Consider the following 18,805-nt stretch of genomic DNA (forward strand, 5'->3'; position numbering starts at 1 on the left):
TTCTTTTTCAGAACATGGCTAATGCAGACATTTGTTTTGAAAGACTTCGTATTTGTAATGGGCTTTGTATTTCTTGCCTTTTCAATGGGTGGGAGAGAAAAAGGGTGAGGGAGAGAAGCTGGAAATGAAAATAAAATTGAATGGAAAAAATTAATTCTGAAGATTTAAAAACCATTTCAATGAAGAAGAAAATGAGGTGCCTAAAAGAATCTAATGTGATTAGCACAGGATTCACTGATGAATTTAGATTTTAAAAAAACACATGCATAAAATTAAAACAAGGATAAATTATAGAATATGACTAAAAAAGCATGGCAGAGTACTGTAAGAAGGATATCAGGAGTATTAAAACTACCAAAGAGTTGAGGCTGGTGAGGAATGTTAAGGACAATTAAAATGCTTTTGTTATTTTCTTCTGCTTTTACTATATTAGTGAAAAGAAAAGGCTCAAAGAAGGGTTAAGACTTCTACTCTGTTTAAGTGGACTGGTGATAATGAACCACAGGAAAACCTGGACTGGGAAGGATAAAACAGAAATAGCTAATACCTCACATAAGCAGGAAGACAGTAAGGGAGTACCTAGCTGCTCCTGATGCATTCAAGCCCCAAATCTTGAATAATGACATCTCAGGGTACTGAAAGAACCAGCGGTCATGAACATCAGGAAACAAAAACAGTGATCGCAAAGAATCAGCAGGGCTTCATCAAGAACAGGTTATGGGGGTGCCCATGAACTGGGGAACTGCTGAACAAATTATGGTATATGAAAGCAATGCAACCTAAGACCTGGGAATACTGTACAAACTGATGCATAGTAAAAGAAGCAAGAGAACAATTTATCCAACATACGAAGAAAAGCAACTCTGAAACACTTAAAAACTCTGATTAGTGCCATGACCAACCACAATTCAGAGGAACTATGACAAAGCAGGCTACCAATTTCCTGACTGAGAGCTGATGGACTCAAGACATATGATAAGACATTTTTTAAAAAGGATTACTGGAGCATTTTTTTAAATGCGTGAAAGAAAACAGAAGGAAAACATGAAAAACATAGACAAGCAAGATAGCTTTGAAAGTTACGTCTGGAATTTATTATTTAAAAAGAAAGGCAAGCTGTATATAATAGAGTTTCACAAATGCATGTAGAAACATCTTTTTCTGTTCCATTGTGCATATGGAAATGCTTATTTTATTTGATTTGGAAGTTCAGAATAAATTAAAATAAAAAGAACAAGTCACATAGTGATGTAAACGACAAACACCCCTATCTTTTCTTTCAATGAAGAGGTGAAGTACTATGGCCATGGAATGTGAGATACACTGTAAGATTTGGCCACCACATAGGATGGTTTTGTACAAATGTTTTCCTTTGGAGTATAGGGGGTATATGACTGTAACATAAAAACAATGGCAACAAAAGAACTTCGAAAAAACAAAAAGTAACAAATGAAAAATGAAACACATAGTATCACTTAGAAAAAAACAAATGGCAATGTAACTTAAAAAAAAAAGTCATGCCAGACTAATTTCTATTTCCTTTTTTTTTTTTGATAATAATAGACTAATAGATTGGGGAAATTCTATAGATATAGTTTGGCAAGATTTTAATAAAGTCATTTGACGTAGCATTTCATAATATTTTTCTGGACAAATATGGGCACATGCCCGGACCCTGAGTTAAATGGGAATTTTACTGCTGAAAAACACTTACATCTATTCTAATCATATAGCTTATATTACCCTCAGTGGTTTTGATATACATGACACTGATATGTAATACTTCAGGGGGCCTGGAGGAGAGGAAATACAAGAAAGTTGAAAACAGGTATGCAAAAAGTAGTAGAAGGGCATCTAAGGCCAGCCCTGGACACTGCTCAGAGGCCACATGGAAAACAGCTAACCCTTTCATGAAAATAGAGTCCAAAAAACAAGGCGAGGACCATAGCTTCCATTTGCCCCATTGGACCGTCCTGCAACCTACAGTGACATGGTTAAAAGCCAACAGTGTCACCAAGTCACTGATAAATGTGAAACATAAGGCACATGGAGGAAGGACACTTTGAATCTGGGAAACAGTGGGGAAGGATGTTATAACATATAATACAGGTTCACAAAGCAAAGAATGAGGAAACCAAATACAACTTTCGGTAACTTTGCAGCCTTGCCTATGCTACCATTTATGTTTCACTGAAACTCTTCTCACTAACGGTGGCCCAAGATTATCATAGCTCAACAGCGGTAAAGCCAAGACCAAAATTCAGCCAGGTCTCTGACTTTTAGTCTAGTGCTCACTTGACTATGTCAAATGGCTACTCCTATGAAACTGTATGATTATAAGTCTGACTATACAGTCTTTTTTCAAACAAAATCCCAAATCCCTTTATTATCTGCATTATGTAATACAGAAATGTCCATCTACAGAAGCTGAACAACATTAGTTTAAAACTCTAGGTACAATCATTACATTAGTATTGTGAAATCTGTGAATGAGCCACAATATTTACACTATTATGAAAATTTACACAGAACCCTTACTAAGCAGGCACATATTGAATAACTCTATATGACCAACTAAATAAGACTCTAATTGTTAATAGCCATAGATCTCCTCTTTTATTCAGTACTCCAAGAATGTGACAAAGCTAAAATAAGGTCTTGTTCTAGAAGGTAATACCATTTTCTCTTTCCCTTTATTTATATTTAAAACAAAACCTTAGACTGTCTTTATTGCTACAAATGAACATACAGTCTTCTATTTGGTAAAGAATACGACTCTGGTATTTATATAATTATCAACCAAATTATCAAAATTTACCAATAAAGAATCAACACTGACAAAACAGTAAAAAGTTTTCAGTGAAAAAATACTATTGGTAAGTCAGCACTATGTGATACTAATTCAAACTCTGAGTAACAGTGTTTCTTCTCAAAAGCAAAAAAAAAAAATGGATAATTTAAATTGTGGCATTTGTATAATAATTTTATCATATAAATGTATCTTCAATAGAACATACGTTTAATTCTTACCTTTTCCATATATTGTGAACAGTTTGATTCTTGTAACAAATTTGAAGCTTCTTGTTTATAATACTCCCCTGTTTCAGTCAGAAAAGACAACTCAAAAATTTCCTGATAAAACTAAATAGAACAATGAAAAGAATATTAGCAAAAACAAGAACAAGTATTTTTTTTAAATTAAAGTTCTCATAATTTCTTTTAAAAATGAATGAGTTGTCTTTTACCTTTAAGGGGAATTTTTTCTTATACTGTTCAACATGAACAAAGGAGTTAATAACCCCATGGATTACTTTTTGATTTGGGTCTTCCCCACAGCGATCACTAAAATAAGCAACAGCATAAAATATTCATGAGAATCCAAATAACTTTAAAAAATACAACAAAATCTGTGGCTGCCTATGACACTTTTTAAATTCAATTAAGAAAATAAGGATCAAATACTCTGTGTGTTAGTGTTTGGCTTACAATTAAACTTTTCCATATGGAACATAGCTCCATTACCATTAAGTTGTTTAAACATACAGTTTTGCTAAAAATTATAAAGGAACTACCAAGACAAATAATGATACAAGTAACAAGCTTAACCCATGTGAATGAACACTGACAAATAGCTAGAAGTCCAATAATTATCAAGAATTTTTAAAATCTTGTTGCTTAGCTATGTGTAGTATATTTGTCAAAACAAATAAAACAGGTTGAGTGTTTTCCCTTTAGGATCACAGAATCACAGACTTAGATTTGGAAGGAATCTTAGAGATCATTTAGTCCAATGCCCTAATTTTACAGATGAGGTACTGAGGCCCAAGGATGTTTAAGTGACTTGCCCCAAGTCACAGAGGTAGAAGGGCTGGGATTCAAACTCAGGTCATTTGACTTCCCAAATCCACAGCTTCTTCCAGTGCGCTAACATTCCCACACCAAAAGCTGGACTGTCAGGGGGTTGTGGCTATATTCTCCATCATCACTGTCTTCATCATTGTTATAATTCCTCTTTCCAGGAGGTTGCAAGGGCTGCTCAACTATCTTGCCCTTTTCCATAGAGGCGTGAGGGTAGAAACGCAAAGACATCTGTTTGTTCTTGTATTGTACAGGATGGTAAGGATTACAATTAAAATGTTTATAGTTCTTTACATTTGCAAAATATTATATAATCATTATATGTGTTTAATCCATCAAGTAAAATGTGGGTGTCTGTTACTTCTATGGAAATGGGAAGCACAGATATTGAGTGGTTTTCTCAGAGTCATGAGCAATTCAGGGACATGACTGAACTCTACGTTAGGATTCTGTGACCCAGATGCTGTGTCAGATCACTTTCTGGTCAGAACAACAACAGTTGAAATTTACTTTATCTTTGCTTAAAAGTTTATAGCACCAGTCCTGGCTGCTTTGTATTGTTCTCCTTTACACTGTATGACTAAAGATCACATTACTTTAATTCCCTAATAGAACTTTAATGAACTTTTGAAACATCATTAGCTATGTCTAATTTTCTTTCTAGCCTTGTTTTTGGTACATTTAAACAAAATCTTCAGTTCCTTTATTTACTAGACTCTCAGAATATATCTACATATGTGAAATGAAGCAAAGCATCGAGAAAATTACCAATGCTTTATCCATCTTCCCACTCCAAGTCAGTTATGCTAATTATAAAAAATGCCAACTAAGAAAATATCAATAACCATAAGCCTACTTTGCCAACTCTACAGAAGCTTCATAAAAATAATCTAGACTAGCAATAAGGACATTCTTGATTTAATTTGGATGAAATTTTGTTCTGAAACTAAATTATTGTGATAAATCTGAATCTAATACAAACTACATCTGCTATTTGACATTAAGAAATTTATTAGCTGTGGGACCTTAAGCAAGTTACTTGACCTCTGCCTACCTCAGTTAACCACTCTGTAAAGAGGATAAAAATAGCACCTAATTCTCAGGGTTGTTGTGAGGATCAAAATGATATAATGACTGTGAAGTGCTTATTAACACAGTGTCAAGCATAAGGTAAGCACTATATAAACGTTGACTGTTGCTATTATTTCTTTAATTGTATGTAATTGCTCCATACTGGATAACTCTATACCAGGTTTTAGATGTGATTAGTATAAAATGCCAAAGTTGATTTTAAAAAATGAATGATTTCCTATGTAATATAATTTGGAAATTCATTTGGTGGAACTGGTGTCATCTAACTAGTAATAAATTTTGTTTCGTGTTTTAAATAGATGATTTTGAGTACATTATTATCATTACATTCCCAAAAATTTTTCTTATATTGTGAAACTTGAGACACCATTGTGTCAGAAATGCTATTAAGATAAATAACTTGTTTTAATCTACAGGCTATTAGATTATGACTGAGCTTTAAAAGTGATAAAAACAGATGTTTGAAAAACTGTTAAATATTCAATGGGGTATATTTTGTTTTAATTTACTCTTTTGGGGAAAAAAATTGCATAGACCCTTTAAGATATTCTTATCTGTGAGGTCCTTTGAGCCTCTGAAGGATCCCTGCTGACTACATATTGTAAAATTCAAAAGCACTGAAGTTTGAGAAACTAAGACTGAGAAAACAGGATCCCTTCTCCCAGTTCTTATCAAAAGGTGTGTGTGGGGGGGGGGAGTATTTACAAGTTTACTATAATGAAGAATAAGATTTTATCTGGAAATAATTAGAGGCTTACAGTAGCCAGCTATTCTGTGGGGGGTTCTGAGCCAACTATTGACTATATGTTTGAAACTCCAGAATGTAATTGTTCTTAAATGTGTCCATTGTTGGCTGTTATTGGAACCAGGGAAAAGTAATAGTTAACAATGAGAACATGTGAAATATGTGAAAGAAACAACAATAGTCTAAGAATGATTCCAACTAGTAAGGCATACTATATGTGCTTTATTTTTTAATGGTAACTGCAACTTGTAAACAGCAGTAACGTCATAGCCTTAAGTTGTGATTAGTGAAATTTTGCTATTTGAGACTACAATTTGATGTTGTTTTGAGTTTTGATTACAGGGGTGGTTGTCTTTAATTGTCATGAAGCCACTACCATTCGAGGAGAAAATGGCATGTGCTGCAGACTGAAAATTGCTACAGGTGGGTCCCTGTCCCTGGGAAATGATGAGGGCATGACTTTGGCATGGCCTAAAGAAAGATCCTCTTGATTCAGTTTCCCCATGACGCTATTTCCTTCTGAACAGGAAATTTTTCCACCTGGTTAATTCTGAGCCTGGCCATGTACTCTGTGAAAAATGTGGATCTGTGTTACATGACTGGCTGTTCAGTAGGGTTCATGCCTAGAATCAAACAGAGCTAAGGGAGTTTTTCCCTTGTTATGGTATATATCAGGTCGATCTGTGCCCTTGAGGGAACAGTCTTCACATTGTTATAGCTATGTCCCTCCTTTTTCCTTTTGCAGCAAATTTCCATAAGCAACTGTGAACTATACAAGTTTTGTTGTTCCAAAAACACTCAATTAATAGATAACACTGAAACATTTGAGTCATTTGTGGTCAAATTTATGATAGGGATAATATACTCCTAAAGGTGGAATTGGACAAAGTAATAAGATGTAAAAGCTTGCTCATTAAATTGAATAGCAAATTTTGAGAAGGCAACAGAATTAGACTGTTTTTTTCTAAGAACCAGAATATATACATATGTATACTGAAAAGATTAAGATTGATCCTGTATTATTTTCTTATTGATCCTAATTATAAGTAATTGATTTTGTCCTGCAATTGCTTAACCATGGCTCTTTGTCTCTGAACTTGGTTCAGAATTTAACTGGCCTATAACAGATTAAGTTTAAAAATCTAGCCCTCCCGCCTCAAAGAATTTAACTGACCTGAGGAAATGTGTGCAAATGCAAGGGAGTCAGGCCTGATATCTTTATGCCACCAAGCTATCCTTCAAAGATGTCTGATTTGCTGATCAAAAGTCTAGCACACTATCTTGCACCTAGACTCGGACAATGAGCACTTCTTAGTCTCATGAGAGAAGAAGTGGGGGTCCTTGTTAGCCCCCATTACCAAATTTCCAACAAATCATGTTGTACCCTGTGCCTCAACTCTGTAACCAATTATGTTACCCTTAATCCCATGATGTTATCTACCTTGTTCTATTCTTTGTTCTGTACTCCCTAAAACTTATAAAAGAGAACTGTCATTTTGCTTGGGTCCTTTGGCATAAATGGAGGCAAGCCATTGACATTTTATTGACAGGCAGCACGTCCCTATTAATAAATGTTATCTTGGTTGGAGAATGGACTCAGCTTATCCTTTTGTTAAAATTCAATCATGACAATATGACTGGTTTCCAAATGTTTCTCATGGGAAATTCTCAAAACTGGATTAAGGATTTTACAAATAAAATCACATTGATAATTATAAAGAATGACTGCACATGTATAACCTACGTCAGATTGGTTGATTTCTCAATGAGGAAGGGAGGGGAGAGGGAGGACAGAGGAAGAGAATTTGAAATGCAAAATTAGAAAAAAAGATGTTAAAATTGTTCTTACACGTAATTGGGGGAAAATAAAATATTAAATTATTAAAAAAGATGACTGTAAAGAAGGTGAAATTATATTCCCATTTTAAAGTATATGATAATTGTAAAAGACAGAAGGGTTCATTTTACAAGTCAGGCCCTTATGAATTTTTTTTTAAGATTCTTCTATCAGGTACAGGGTTTAGGTAAAGAAAGAAACAGTGAGAAGTATACAAAAACTGAAATTCTACAAAGTTTCAGGTTTAGAAAATCAAATTTAGGAAGCTGTACTAAATTGAATTAAGTCTTGTTACTGACAGATTTTAGTAGAATTATTTAGAAACCTCTATAAGCAACTTGGAACCGGAGAAGCAGAACCCCCTTCAGGGCTGTCCTGAGAATGAGGCCTATTCCACAATGCTCAAGAAAAGATATTTTCAAGGGCTAGGAGATTACATGGGACATCTGGGCCTCAAGACAAAATGTGCTGATTAAATGGACATTGGAAATGGGTTACTAGGACACAAGGAGACTTGATATAATTTAATATTGATGATTATCATTGTATTGCTTTGGCCTTTTGTTTCATGGTGCTTATGCTTGCTGAGTTTTCTTGGTTACCTTGGTGACATGTAAATCTCCCTCTCAAAATTAGCCCATTGTGAACCCTCTAAGTAGTCTGATCTGTAGTCTGACTTAAGTTTACCCAGAGGATGTACTAAACAAGGTTCATCTCTTCAGGCAATATCATCATTATTGTTCTTAGGCTTATTATTAGCTATTGTACTAAGCTAGGAGAGGATGCTACCCAGGGGTCTTTTCTTGGTATATAATGTTGATAGTGAGCATATGCACACTAAAAATCTTATAAATTTGGCTCATAGATAAGTAATATATAGGGGGAGTGGGCAGAATCAAAGCGAGGGGGAATTAAGAGAATTATGTGAACCAAACTGACTCCATTTTGAAACTTAGGTTTCATTTTCCTGTAAATTCCACCTGCTTGCTAATCCTGGGAATTGAGTGACATCCTGTTTCACATTCAGTAAAGTCTAACTATTCACTCATCCCTCTCCCAACTTGGAAAGTGCCTAATCTTTACTCCAATTAGAAATCAGATCACCTAATTTTGTATCCTGGTTTACATCTTGTTAATTGTTTTCTTTTAATGCATAAAACTCTTGTCTCCCATGTATTCAGGGTCCAATGCCAGCTGAAGGGCCTGGTTCTAATTTGTTATGTAATTGCTTAATAGATAAGCTCAGAAACTTGAACCTTTGTTTCCTCAGTTATTTCAGATTTCACCCATCATACATATGGATTATGAATCAGTAACCTACCAATTTCTAGGGTACATGTTGTTGCAAAGTTACTAAATTATGAAGCCTATAGTTTAAGGGTTTATGCTTACGTACTTACAGTTACATAAAAAAAAAGAACTTTTAGTCTACTTTCATTTGAGTTGGAAAAACATACTAAACTGAGAACTCTTTGACTATAAAAGACTGATGGGAAAGTATACTTCTTCCTCTATGCAGACTCTAGGAATTAAATGAAGTGTACGCTGTTGGATAATGCAAAGGTACTGGTTTGCTTTGTCTAACTCTACTTCTTTGGGACAAGGGTGGGTTCTTTTAGTGGAATATCATAAGAAAAGTGACATCACTGGGGAAAAAAGCAAAGTCAAGGATGTGTAATTTTTAAAAAATTTAAGTCCATAGTAATCTCTAAAATTTTCACAATGACCATAGCATTTCTAAGCTGCAGCATTTCATACCTTTGCTAGGTATTTCGTTCATTTAAAGTAGTGCTTTCAGGGCTTATTTGATTAAAATGCAAATAAGTTGAGCTTATATTAAAGAACAGAAATATTCTTATCTATACTACCATACTTTTCTCTTTTACTAATAGGCTTCTCATTCTTTTATTTAGCATTTATACTAATAGCACTTTTGATTTAGTTAAGAAGTATTTAAGCATTTACTGAATGCTTCTTATGAGTCTATTATTATATTACAACCATTTGGAGCTACTGAATCTTGAACTCTGAACACAGATTCACTTCCTTTTTCTATGATTCATCTTCTAGTTTACTGATGAGTCTTCAGATTCAACTGGGTATTTGCCAAAACATCAAATTTCAAAAAGGGGTTTGCTCAACCCATGGTATTTTGTAATGAGCAAGTACAGAATATTTGTTGGTTAAGTGAACTTAGGAATCATCCACATATTTGAAATGCTAGTGATATCTGGCCTTCAATTGTGCAAATTTACAATGTTATAAATTTTTGTTTTTCCAAAATTTAATATTAGTTTTAGACATTATATAACATTTCTAAATTATAAAGATTCTTGTTCTGATCCCTGAGTCATTTAGATACATTTAACTGTTTTTAATGTCTATAAACTAAGGTCTAGCCAATACAATTATCCACATACCAGCTGAATTCGCTCACTGGTGAGGATTTCCGCACAAATCAGCATATTACATAAAGTCAATCTTCAGGTAGGTCAGTAAAACACTGAATCACAGTAAAATGGCTGGAGTCAGTGTATTGTAATGCAGAAAGAATCCAATTCTAGTAATTGATCAAGTCTCCTTCCAAGACTGAGGCTGGCTGGTATAGGTCCTAAACTTGGCTAAGACGGCTCTAAGAAATCTGAAAACCTTGACTTTACAGTTACACTTAGAACAAGAGGTTGGACAATGGTTCCCTATCGTGGAAGAAGTGATTCTCTACTAATATAGAAACAGACATAGGCACAGAAAATGTCTTTCTTCATAAAAGCCATGTATAATGGAAGTACAAAGTAACATCTGATAATTAATAAAACTATAAATTAAGTTCCATATACCAATTAATTCTCAGGTTCAAATAACTACATAAGAGCAACCAAGAGTTAACAGTATTTCAGAATAACATTTAAGAAGAAATTAAATTAATTTTAAAAATCTGTTGGATTATTTGCTTTAAGAAATTCCTCCCTTTAAATGGATTGCAAATTGAGGATTGTTGTTTTAGTTAGACCATGCACAGCCAAAACTCAGAATGTATGTAAAAGTTGTGAGACAGTAAAAGTTGAAAACTTAAAAATAGTTAATAATTTTTAAAATATTTAATACAACTTTAAAATATTTAATACTTGAAGGCAAAACCAAAAAATAAAACCTTTTGTCTTTCCACATAATCTATTCTGTACCACCTAGCTGCTGCTAATGGTTCTTGAAATTCTTGAGTTCCCCACCACAGTTGATACAATATCTTTAACAGTCATTGAGGTGTGTTCTTTAAGAACTACAACTTTTCCATGCTACCTTGAAGGTAAAACCCATTCTCAGAAACCACAGAATCAAAAACGTAAGAAAAGAGAGCAATGAAATATGTTTATATTGCATGAAATCCAGCACTCAAATGACAGAAAACTAACTAAAAGGTTAAATCCAGCTCAATCCAAATTCATCTGGTCAGGATCAGTCATTCTGAGTCAGCCTAGTGTCAGCAGAAGTACACAATCACAAAATGATGAAATACTGAAATTATTGCTTGTCCCAAGTAATTCACACCAAGTTTTGTAAAAGGCACCAAATTAGTTTGTATTTTATCTAGAGATGATAAATATCTATGGTGCCACTGAAGATTCTTGAGTAGGTGGGTGACATAGTCACACCTATGCTTTCGGAAAATTATTTTGACAGCTATATATGGAGGATAAACAGGAAGGACACTGGAAGCAGGGACACCATTAGAATGTAATTGAAACAGTCCAGATTAGAAGTAATAAGGGCCTGAATTATAGTGGTGATTTTATGAATGGAAAGAACAGGATAAATATACGTTATATAGATAAAATCAAAAGAATTAACAGGACTATGAGTGATGAGGGAGAGGGAAAAATCAAGGATGACTCCAAGATTGTGAACCTAAGTGACTAGAAAGATGGTGGTGCAACCAAGAAAAATAAAGAAGTTTGAAAAAGGACTGGGTTAGATACCAATCCAAGAAAAATGGTCATGAGGATTATAGGATCAATCACAAAATATTAAAGACTCTGCCCTTACTACTCTTTTAAGTATAGAATTGAACAAAAGCTGCCAGATCATTTTTTGTCAAGGTTCCTTGCTGGCCCATTCCTATAAGAAGCCAAGTAGGCTCTAAACTGAAGTCTTGTTTTTAACTACTAAGAACGTGCTTCTCCTATAGTCTGTACAATAAGAAACAGAGTTCTATAAGCCTTCTGAACTAATTCTTGGAGTAGCAGGAGAGATAGATATCTGAGTGTTTTTTGGCTTACATGGAAATGATTATTTGTATGAAATGCCTAAGGTCTCAGGATATACTAGCAGGGGTGGGGAACCTGTAGCCTCAGGGCCACATGTGGTCCTATAGGTCTTCAAGTGTGGCCCTTTGACTGAATCCAAATATCACAGAACAAATCCCCTTAATAAAAGGATTTGTTCTGTAAAACTTGGGAATCAGTCTAAAGGCCATACTCAAGGACCCTAGAATGCCACACATGGTCTTGAGGCCGCAGGTTCCCCACCCCTGAAGGTATGCCTGGTAATATCTGTTTAATAGGCATAACAATACTTGGCCTGTCTAATTCATAGTTTGTAAGGGCCAAATGAATTCCATTTAAAAGGCTTTGAAAACTATGAAGTGCATAGATCAACAATATGATGAAGTGAAAGAGTACTGAACAAAAGACAGAAGACCTGGGCAGCTTTATCACTAACAATTTGGGTAATCTTAGGCACAAATTATGGGCAAGTTCCTTCTCCCCTTAGGCCTCCCTTTCTTTATCCATAAAATGAGAGAACTGGACTTATTTCTAAGAGTCCTACCATTTCTAACTATGACAGTCATTTCATTGCCCTAGGCTTCCTTTTTCCCTCATTTGAAAAGTGAAATTACGTGCTTTTGCACATAGTAAGCTTAATAAATGTTTTATTCATTCATTCTAGATGAGAATTTCTTAAATTGTTCCCAAAGGTCTTTTGAGTGACTAAGAATTCTGTGAGAAAATGTTTATGATTGTGATAATTTCCCCTCTAAAATATTAAAAGTGAAATTATGTATCAAAGATACTTCACAAAATGCTTCACTTTGAGAATACGCTTGATTTCTTAAGTCTTCTAACACTGGTCTAATTTGACTTATTCGGGAGGTGCCCCACCTCCCTTTTCTTCCCTATATCCCAGCATCTCCAGGTTCTTTTCAATATTTTCCAAACCCCAAAGTGTTTTGTGGTCAAATGAGGTTGGGAAAACCCAGATTAGATGATCTTTGATGACTCTTTGATCTTCTAAGTTCTATGATACAAATGAAAAAATTATAAATCATTAATTATAAGAAAAATACAAACCAAAAAAATTTTGAAGTTTTACCTCATACCAGCAAATTGGCAGAGATGGCACTATGTTACTCTGAAATGATCATAACAGTGCACATGCTCTTTAGATAATCCTCCATTGTAAGCACTCCACTGTACCTCTCTCAAAACTGTATTCTGGATGACATTCCATAAATGTCAAAAGACAACTAGTTCAGCCTCCTTATTTCAGAGATGAGAACACTGAGGTCCATGAGGTTAAGTACCTTGCCTAAAGTCACACAGGTAGTAAGCAAAAAGACTAGATTTTAATCTAAGCCCTCTGACTTTAGAGGCAGAGTAGAGGAATGAGACAGGGTAGTACAGAATAGAGCTCTTACTTTAGAATTGGAGTCACTTCGTCCAAACCATGCCTCTCACACTTAATGTTTTACCATGGGAAAGTCACTTAACCTTCATCATTTCACTCAACCATAAATTAAAGGGACAAACTAGATGTTGTCTTTGTCATCTTAAATCTCTCCATCCTTCAATACTCACTCTCCCAGGCTATCATTCCAGTCTTACCTGATTTTCTTCCCTTCTCGATCTCGACCCTAGAGTTAACCAGTTCAACTCTACAATACCCTCTATTCATGAATCCTTGCTTCCCTGTCCAAATGATGGTTACATTTTGCCCAGTTCCAGATTATTCCCATCATATGCTTCCTCTCCACATAATTTCACTTTAAAAATGAGAGGAAATGGAAGCCTAGAGAGATGAAATTACTATCCTAGTCAGAGACTGTAAGATTTGTAAAGAACACATCCCATGTTGCTAGAGGAGCAGAAGGAAATCACAACTGAGCCAACTGGGTAAACTAAAAAGCTATATTGTCTAATCTCAACTGAGCCCTCACCTCAGCAAAACAATCCCTTTTCTTCATCTCTGGATTGTCTATTCCACTCCCCAAAGAGGCCATCCCAAATATTCTCTTTGTGAAAGCCTCTATATGCTTTCATCTATATGCCTTCCCATCCAGCTAAGGACCATACTTCATATTTTACTGAAAAAAAAAAAAGATCATTCTCCATGAGCTCCCTCTTCCCTCCTCTACATCACAAAACTCTTTAACATTAGCCATCATTCTCTTCTCTTTTACTCTAGTCTGTGATGAAGAAGTAGCATTTCTCCCAAGGGAGTCACTTCTTCACATAACCCTGGATGCCATTCCCTCCTTCTTCCTTGCCGGAATGTCCCACAATTGTTCATTCTCTAATCTTCAACTTCTCCCATCTATTGGTTCCTTTCCTGATGCCTACAAGCACACTCAGTTCTTCTTTATCCATAAAAAAAATCCCTTACCATCCCTTCGATGTATCATCCTATATCTCTCCTCCCTTTCACAGCTGAACTCCTAGAAAAAGCCATCTATATTCAATCTTATTCTCTTCTCCTCTCATTTATTCCTCAATCCTTTGCAATGTGGATGCAAATACAATCACTCAACTGAAACTGTGCTCTCCAAATTACCTTGACTTCTTAATTGTCAATCAAACCTGATGGTTTTTTCTTAATCCTTCTTAACTTCTCTGCAGTGTTTACACTGATGACCTACATGCTCCCTACCCTAAATATACTTCTCTGGGTTTTTGTGGCATTACTCTGTCCTGGTTCTCCTCTCCTACCTGTCTGGCTACACATTCTCATTCTCACTACTGGTTCATTTTCCACATTATGGCCCCTAAAGATGAGTATACACTAAGGCTCTTTCCTGGACTATTCTGTCTCTACACACTCTTACCAGGTGACCTCATCATCTCACATTGGTATAATTATCATCTCTATGAAGATGACTTCCAATTCTGTATATCAATCTATACTCTTTCTTGAATTCAAATCTTGCTTCTCCAACTATTTACTGGAAAGATCAAAAGTAATATTACTCCTAGTTTCTCCTGCATGGATTTATACTGTATTGATTCTACAATGTAATTGATTTTATGCTGTGTTGCTTTTATAATTGAGTCTGCATCTTCCAAATCTAGATCTTTGAGTTAAGTTCAGGAACTTAGTTTTCCCTCTGAGTTAGTTTTGTGTTAAGTTAAAAGCAAAGTTGTTATGTCTCATGTCCATATCACCTAGGAAACTTCCTGGGTATCTGTTTAAGTTTCACAAAATTAACATTCCCAAAAGATATATCATCTGTCCTTTCCTGTTTTTGTGTAGTTGAGGGAGTTTTTTTTATTTATTTTATTTTTTAAATTTAAATTTATTTATTTAACATATTTAGTTTTCAGCATTGATTTTCACAATAGTTTGAATTACAAATTTTCTCCCCATTTCTACCCTCCCCCCCACTCCAAGATGGCATATATTCTGGTTGCCCTGTTCCCCAGTCAGCCCTCCCCTCTATCACCCCTCTCCCCTCCCATCCCCTTTTCCCTTCCTTTCTTGTAGGGCAAGATAAATTTCTACACCCCATTGCCTGTGTATCTTATTTTCTAGTTGCATGCAAAAACTTTTTTTTTGTTGTTTTTGAACATCTGTTTTTAAAACTTTGAGTCCCAAATTCTCTCCCCTCTTCCCTTCCCACCCCACCCCTCCCTAAGAAGTCAAGCAATTCAACCTAGGCCACATGTGTATCATTATGTATAACCCTTCCACAATATTCATGTTGTGAAAGACTAACTATATTTTTCTCCTTCCCAACCAATCCTGCTTTATTGAATTTTCTCCCTTGACCCTGTCCCCTTTCCAAAGTGTTTGTTTTTGATTACCTCCGCCCCCATCTGCCCTCCCCTCCATCATCCCCCCCCCCCTTTTATTTTATTTTTTATCTTCCTCCCTCTTCTTTCCTCTGGGGTAAGATACCCAATTGAGTAGGTATGGTATTCCCTCCTCAGGCCAAATCTGATGAGAGCAAGGTTCACTCATTCCCCCCTCACCTGCCCTCTCCCCTCCTCCCACAGAACTGCTTCCTCTTGCCACCTCTATGTGAGATAATCCACCCCATTCTATCTCTCCCTATCTCTCTCTCTCTCAGTATGTTGTCCTCTCATCCCTTAATTTGATTTTATTTCTTTTAGATATCTTCCCTTCATCTTCAACTCACCCTGTCTGCTCTCTCTCTTTTATATATATATATATATATATATATATATATATATATATATATACACACACACACACACACATAGATATACACATACATACACATTCACCTATATATACATAAACATATACATATATATATATGCATATTCCCTTCAGCTACCCTAATACTGATGTCTCATGTATCATACACATCATCTTTCCATGTAGGAATGTAAACAAAACAGTTCAACTTTAGTAAGTCCCTTGCAATTTCTGTTTCTTGATTACCTTTTCATGCTTCTCTTGATTCTTGTGTTTGAAAGTCAAATTTTCTATTCACTTCCGGTCTTTTCACTGAGAAAGCTTGAAAGTCCTCTATTTAATTGAAAATCCATATTTTGCCTTGGAGCATGATACTCAGTTTTGCTGGGTAGGTGATTCTAGGTTTTAATCCCAGCTCCATTGACCTCCGGAATATCATATTCCAAGCCCTTCGATCTCTTAATGTAGAAGCTGCCAGATCTTGGGTTATTCTGATTGGGTTTCCACAATACTCAAATTGTTTCTTTCTGGCTGCTTGCAGTATTTTCTCCTTGATCTGGGAGCTCTGGAATTTGGCGACAATATTCCTTGGAGATTTCTTTTTGGGATCTATTTGAGGAGGTGATCGATGGATTCTTTCAATTTCTATTTTGCCCTGTGGCTCTAGAATATCAGGGCAGTTCTCCTTGATAATTTCTTGAAAGATGATATCTAGGCTCTTTTTTTGATCATGGCTTTCAGGTAGTCCAATAATTTTTAAATTCTCTCTCCTGGATCTATTTTCCAGGTCAGTGGTTTTTCCAATGAGATATTTCACATTGTCTTCCATTTTGTCATTCCTTTGGTTCTGTTTTATAATATCTTGCTTTCTCATAAAGTCACTAGCTTCCACTTGCTCCAATCTAATTTTTAAAGTAGTATTTTCTTCAGTGGTCTTTTGGACCTCCTTTTCCATTTGGCTAATTCTGCCTTTCAAGGCATTCTTCTCCTCATTGGCTTTTTGGAGCTCTTTTGCCATTTGAGTTAATCTATTTTTTAAGGTGTTGTTTTCTTCAGTGTATTTTTCAGTATTTTTTTGGGTCTCCTTTAGCAAGTCATTGACTTGTTTTTCATGATTTTCTCGCATCCTTCTCATTTCTCTTCCCAATTTTTCCTCTACTTCTCTAACTTGCTTTTCCAAATCCTTTTTGAGCTCTTCCATGGCCTGGGACCAGTTCACGTTTTTCTTGGAGGCTTTTGTTGTAGGCTCTATGACTTTGTTGTCTTCTTTAGGCTGTATGTTTTGGTCTTCTTTGTCACCAAAGAAAGAATCCAAAGTCTGAGACTGAATCTGGGTGTGCTTTCACTGCCTGGCCATATTCCCAACCAACTAACTTGACCCTTGAGTTGTTCAGTGGGGTATGACTGCTTGTAGACTAACGAGTTCTATGTTCCACGTTTGGTGGGGAGGTGCCAGCTCTGTCACACCAGCACTACTCCTTCCCCAAGAACCCCCAACCCAGACTGGGCTTAGATCTTCAGCAGGCTATTGCACTCCTGCTCTGATCCACCACTTAATTCCTCCCACCAGGTGGGCCTGGGGCCAGAAGCGGCAGCAACTGTAGCTGCCCCACCTCTGCTGCCCCTGGGGCTGGAAGCCGAACCCCGAACTCCTTCCACTCCTGCAGCTTTTCCCACTAACCTTCTCCGCAGTCTTTGGTGTTTGTGGGTTGAGAAGACCGGCAACTGCTGCAGCTCACCGACACAGGGCACCAGGGCCTGCTCCGCCCGGCTCCTGGTCTGGCTGATCCACGCCGCTGAGGCTGGGCTCTGCTCCACTCCGTTCCCAGCTCCCAGCTCTGTGTGGGATAGACCTCACTCAGAGACCATCCAGGCTGTCCTGGGCTGGAGCCCTGCTTCCCTCCGCTGTTCTGTAGGTTCCACCGCTCTAGAATTGGTTCAGAGCCATTTTCTATAGGTTTTTGGAGGGACTCGGTAGGGAGCTCAAGCTGGTCCCTGCTTTCCAGCCGCCATCTTGGCTCCGCCCCTGTTGAGGGAGTTTTTAATCTCATCCAAGGAGAAAACAAGTCTGTTAGCTGTGATCCCCTACCAAGGACTACAAGATGCAGGTAGATCCCATAAAACAATTAACATTCCTTAACTGTTAGAGAGGGGGGCATAGAATGCCTGCCCACCTTTCTCAGTATAGCCAATCCCAATATTCCTGCCCTAACCCTACAACCTATAACCTTTTCTCCATACCTACCAAGACCCTTTCTTTGTTGTGTCACAACAAAGAGGGTTCCCTCCTACTCTTGGGCTTTCTGGCTTTGCTGAGGTTGGCAGTCTGATTTGCTGTGTTAACAGTTACATGCATCACTGTTAATAAACTGATCTTGCTTGGAGTCTGTATCTCAGTCTATCTTTATTAAATTTATTCAAGATAAGAGGTCCCATCAAGATTGGGGGAGAGGGTCTAGTTCCCCAGACATGCTTAGTGAAATCCCTCTCTTTCTTTTGTGTCCTGATAGAACTTTTCACCTGAAGGGAGGGCTTCTTCTAGGGAACCACAGTTAAGACCTAGCTCTTCTCTCCAAGCCAAATCTTCTCCGAGGTAGAAGGTAAGCATATCACTGGGGACAATTCTGTCTGACTCCATTCGTCTGGGGGTGCTGTTCTGTGTAAAGTGTGATAATTTGGAAGTGACTGGCAATATAAAACCTGGGTAAATCCCTTGAAGGAATTTTTTTGCCCTCAACGAAGACCTCCAATCAAGGCTGGAGTGTAATCAGAGAGTACACACCATACTGACACTCTTCAGAGCCCAAAGAATTGAGGAAGCCCTATGTTTCTAGATGGAGGGC

At 36.6% G+C, this 18,805-nt stretch overlaps 1 protein-coding gene across 2 annotated transcripts in view; it reads right to left on the minus strand.

Annotated features, from left to right (window-relative positions):
- Positions 1 to 18,805, minus strand: part of CUL2 (cullin 2) — a 120,898-nt gene that overhangs the window by 43,619 nt on the left and 58,474 nt on the right. For both annotated transcript variants that reach the window (XM_036760021.1, XM_036760022.1), the window contains exons 7-8: positions 3,246 to 3,342; positions 3,031 to 3,141 (exon numbers count right to left, since the gene is read on the minus strand). In XM_036760021.1, the coding sequence (XP_036615916.1) occupies positions 3,031 to 3,141; positions 3,246 to 3,342 (208 nt within the window). The remainder of the gene's footprint in view (positions 1 to 3,030; positions 3,142 to 3,245; positions 3,343 to 18,805) is intronic.

This window comes from Trichosurus vulpecula, chromosome 5 (assembly GCF_011100635.1).
Source record: "Trichosurus vulpecula isolate mTriVul1 chromosome 5, mTriVul1.pri, whole genome shotgun sequence".
Lineage (NCBI taxonomy): Eukaryota > Metazoa > Chordata > Mammalia > Diprotodontia > Phalangeridae > Trichosurus > Trichosurus vulpecula.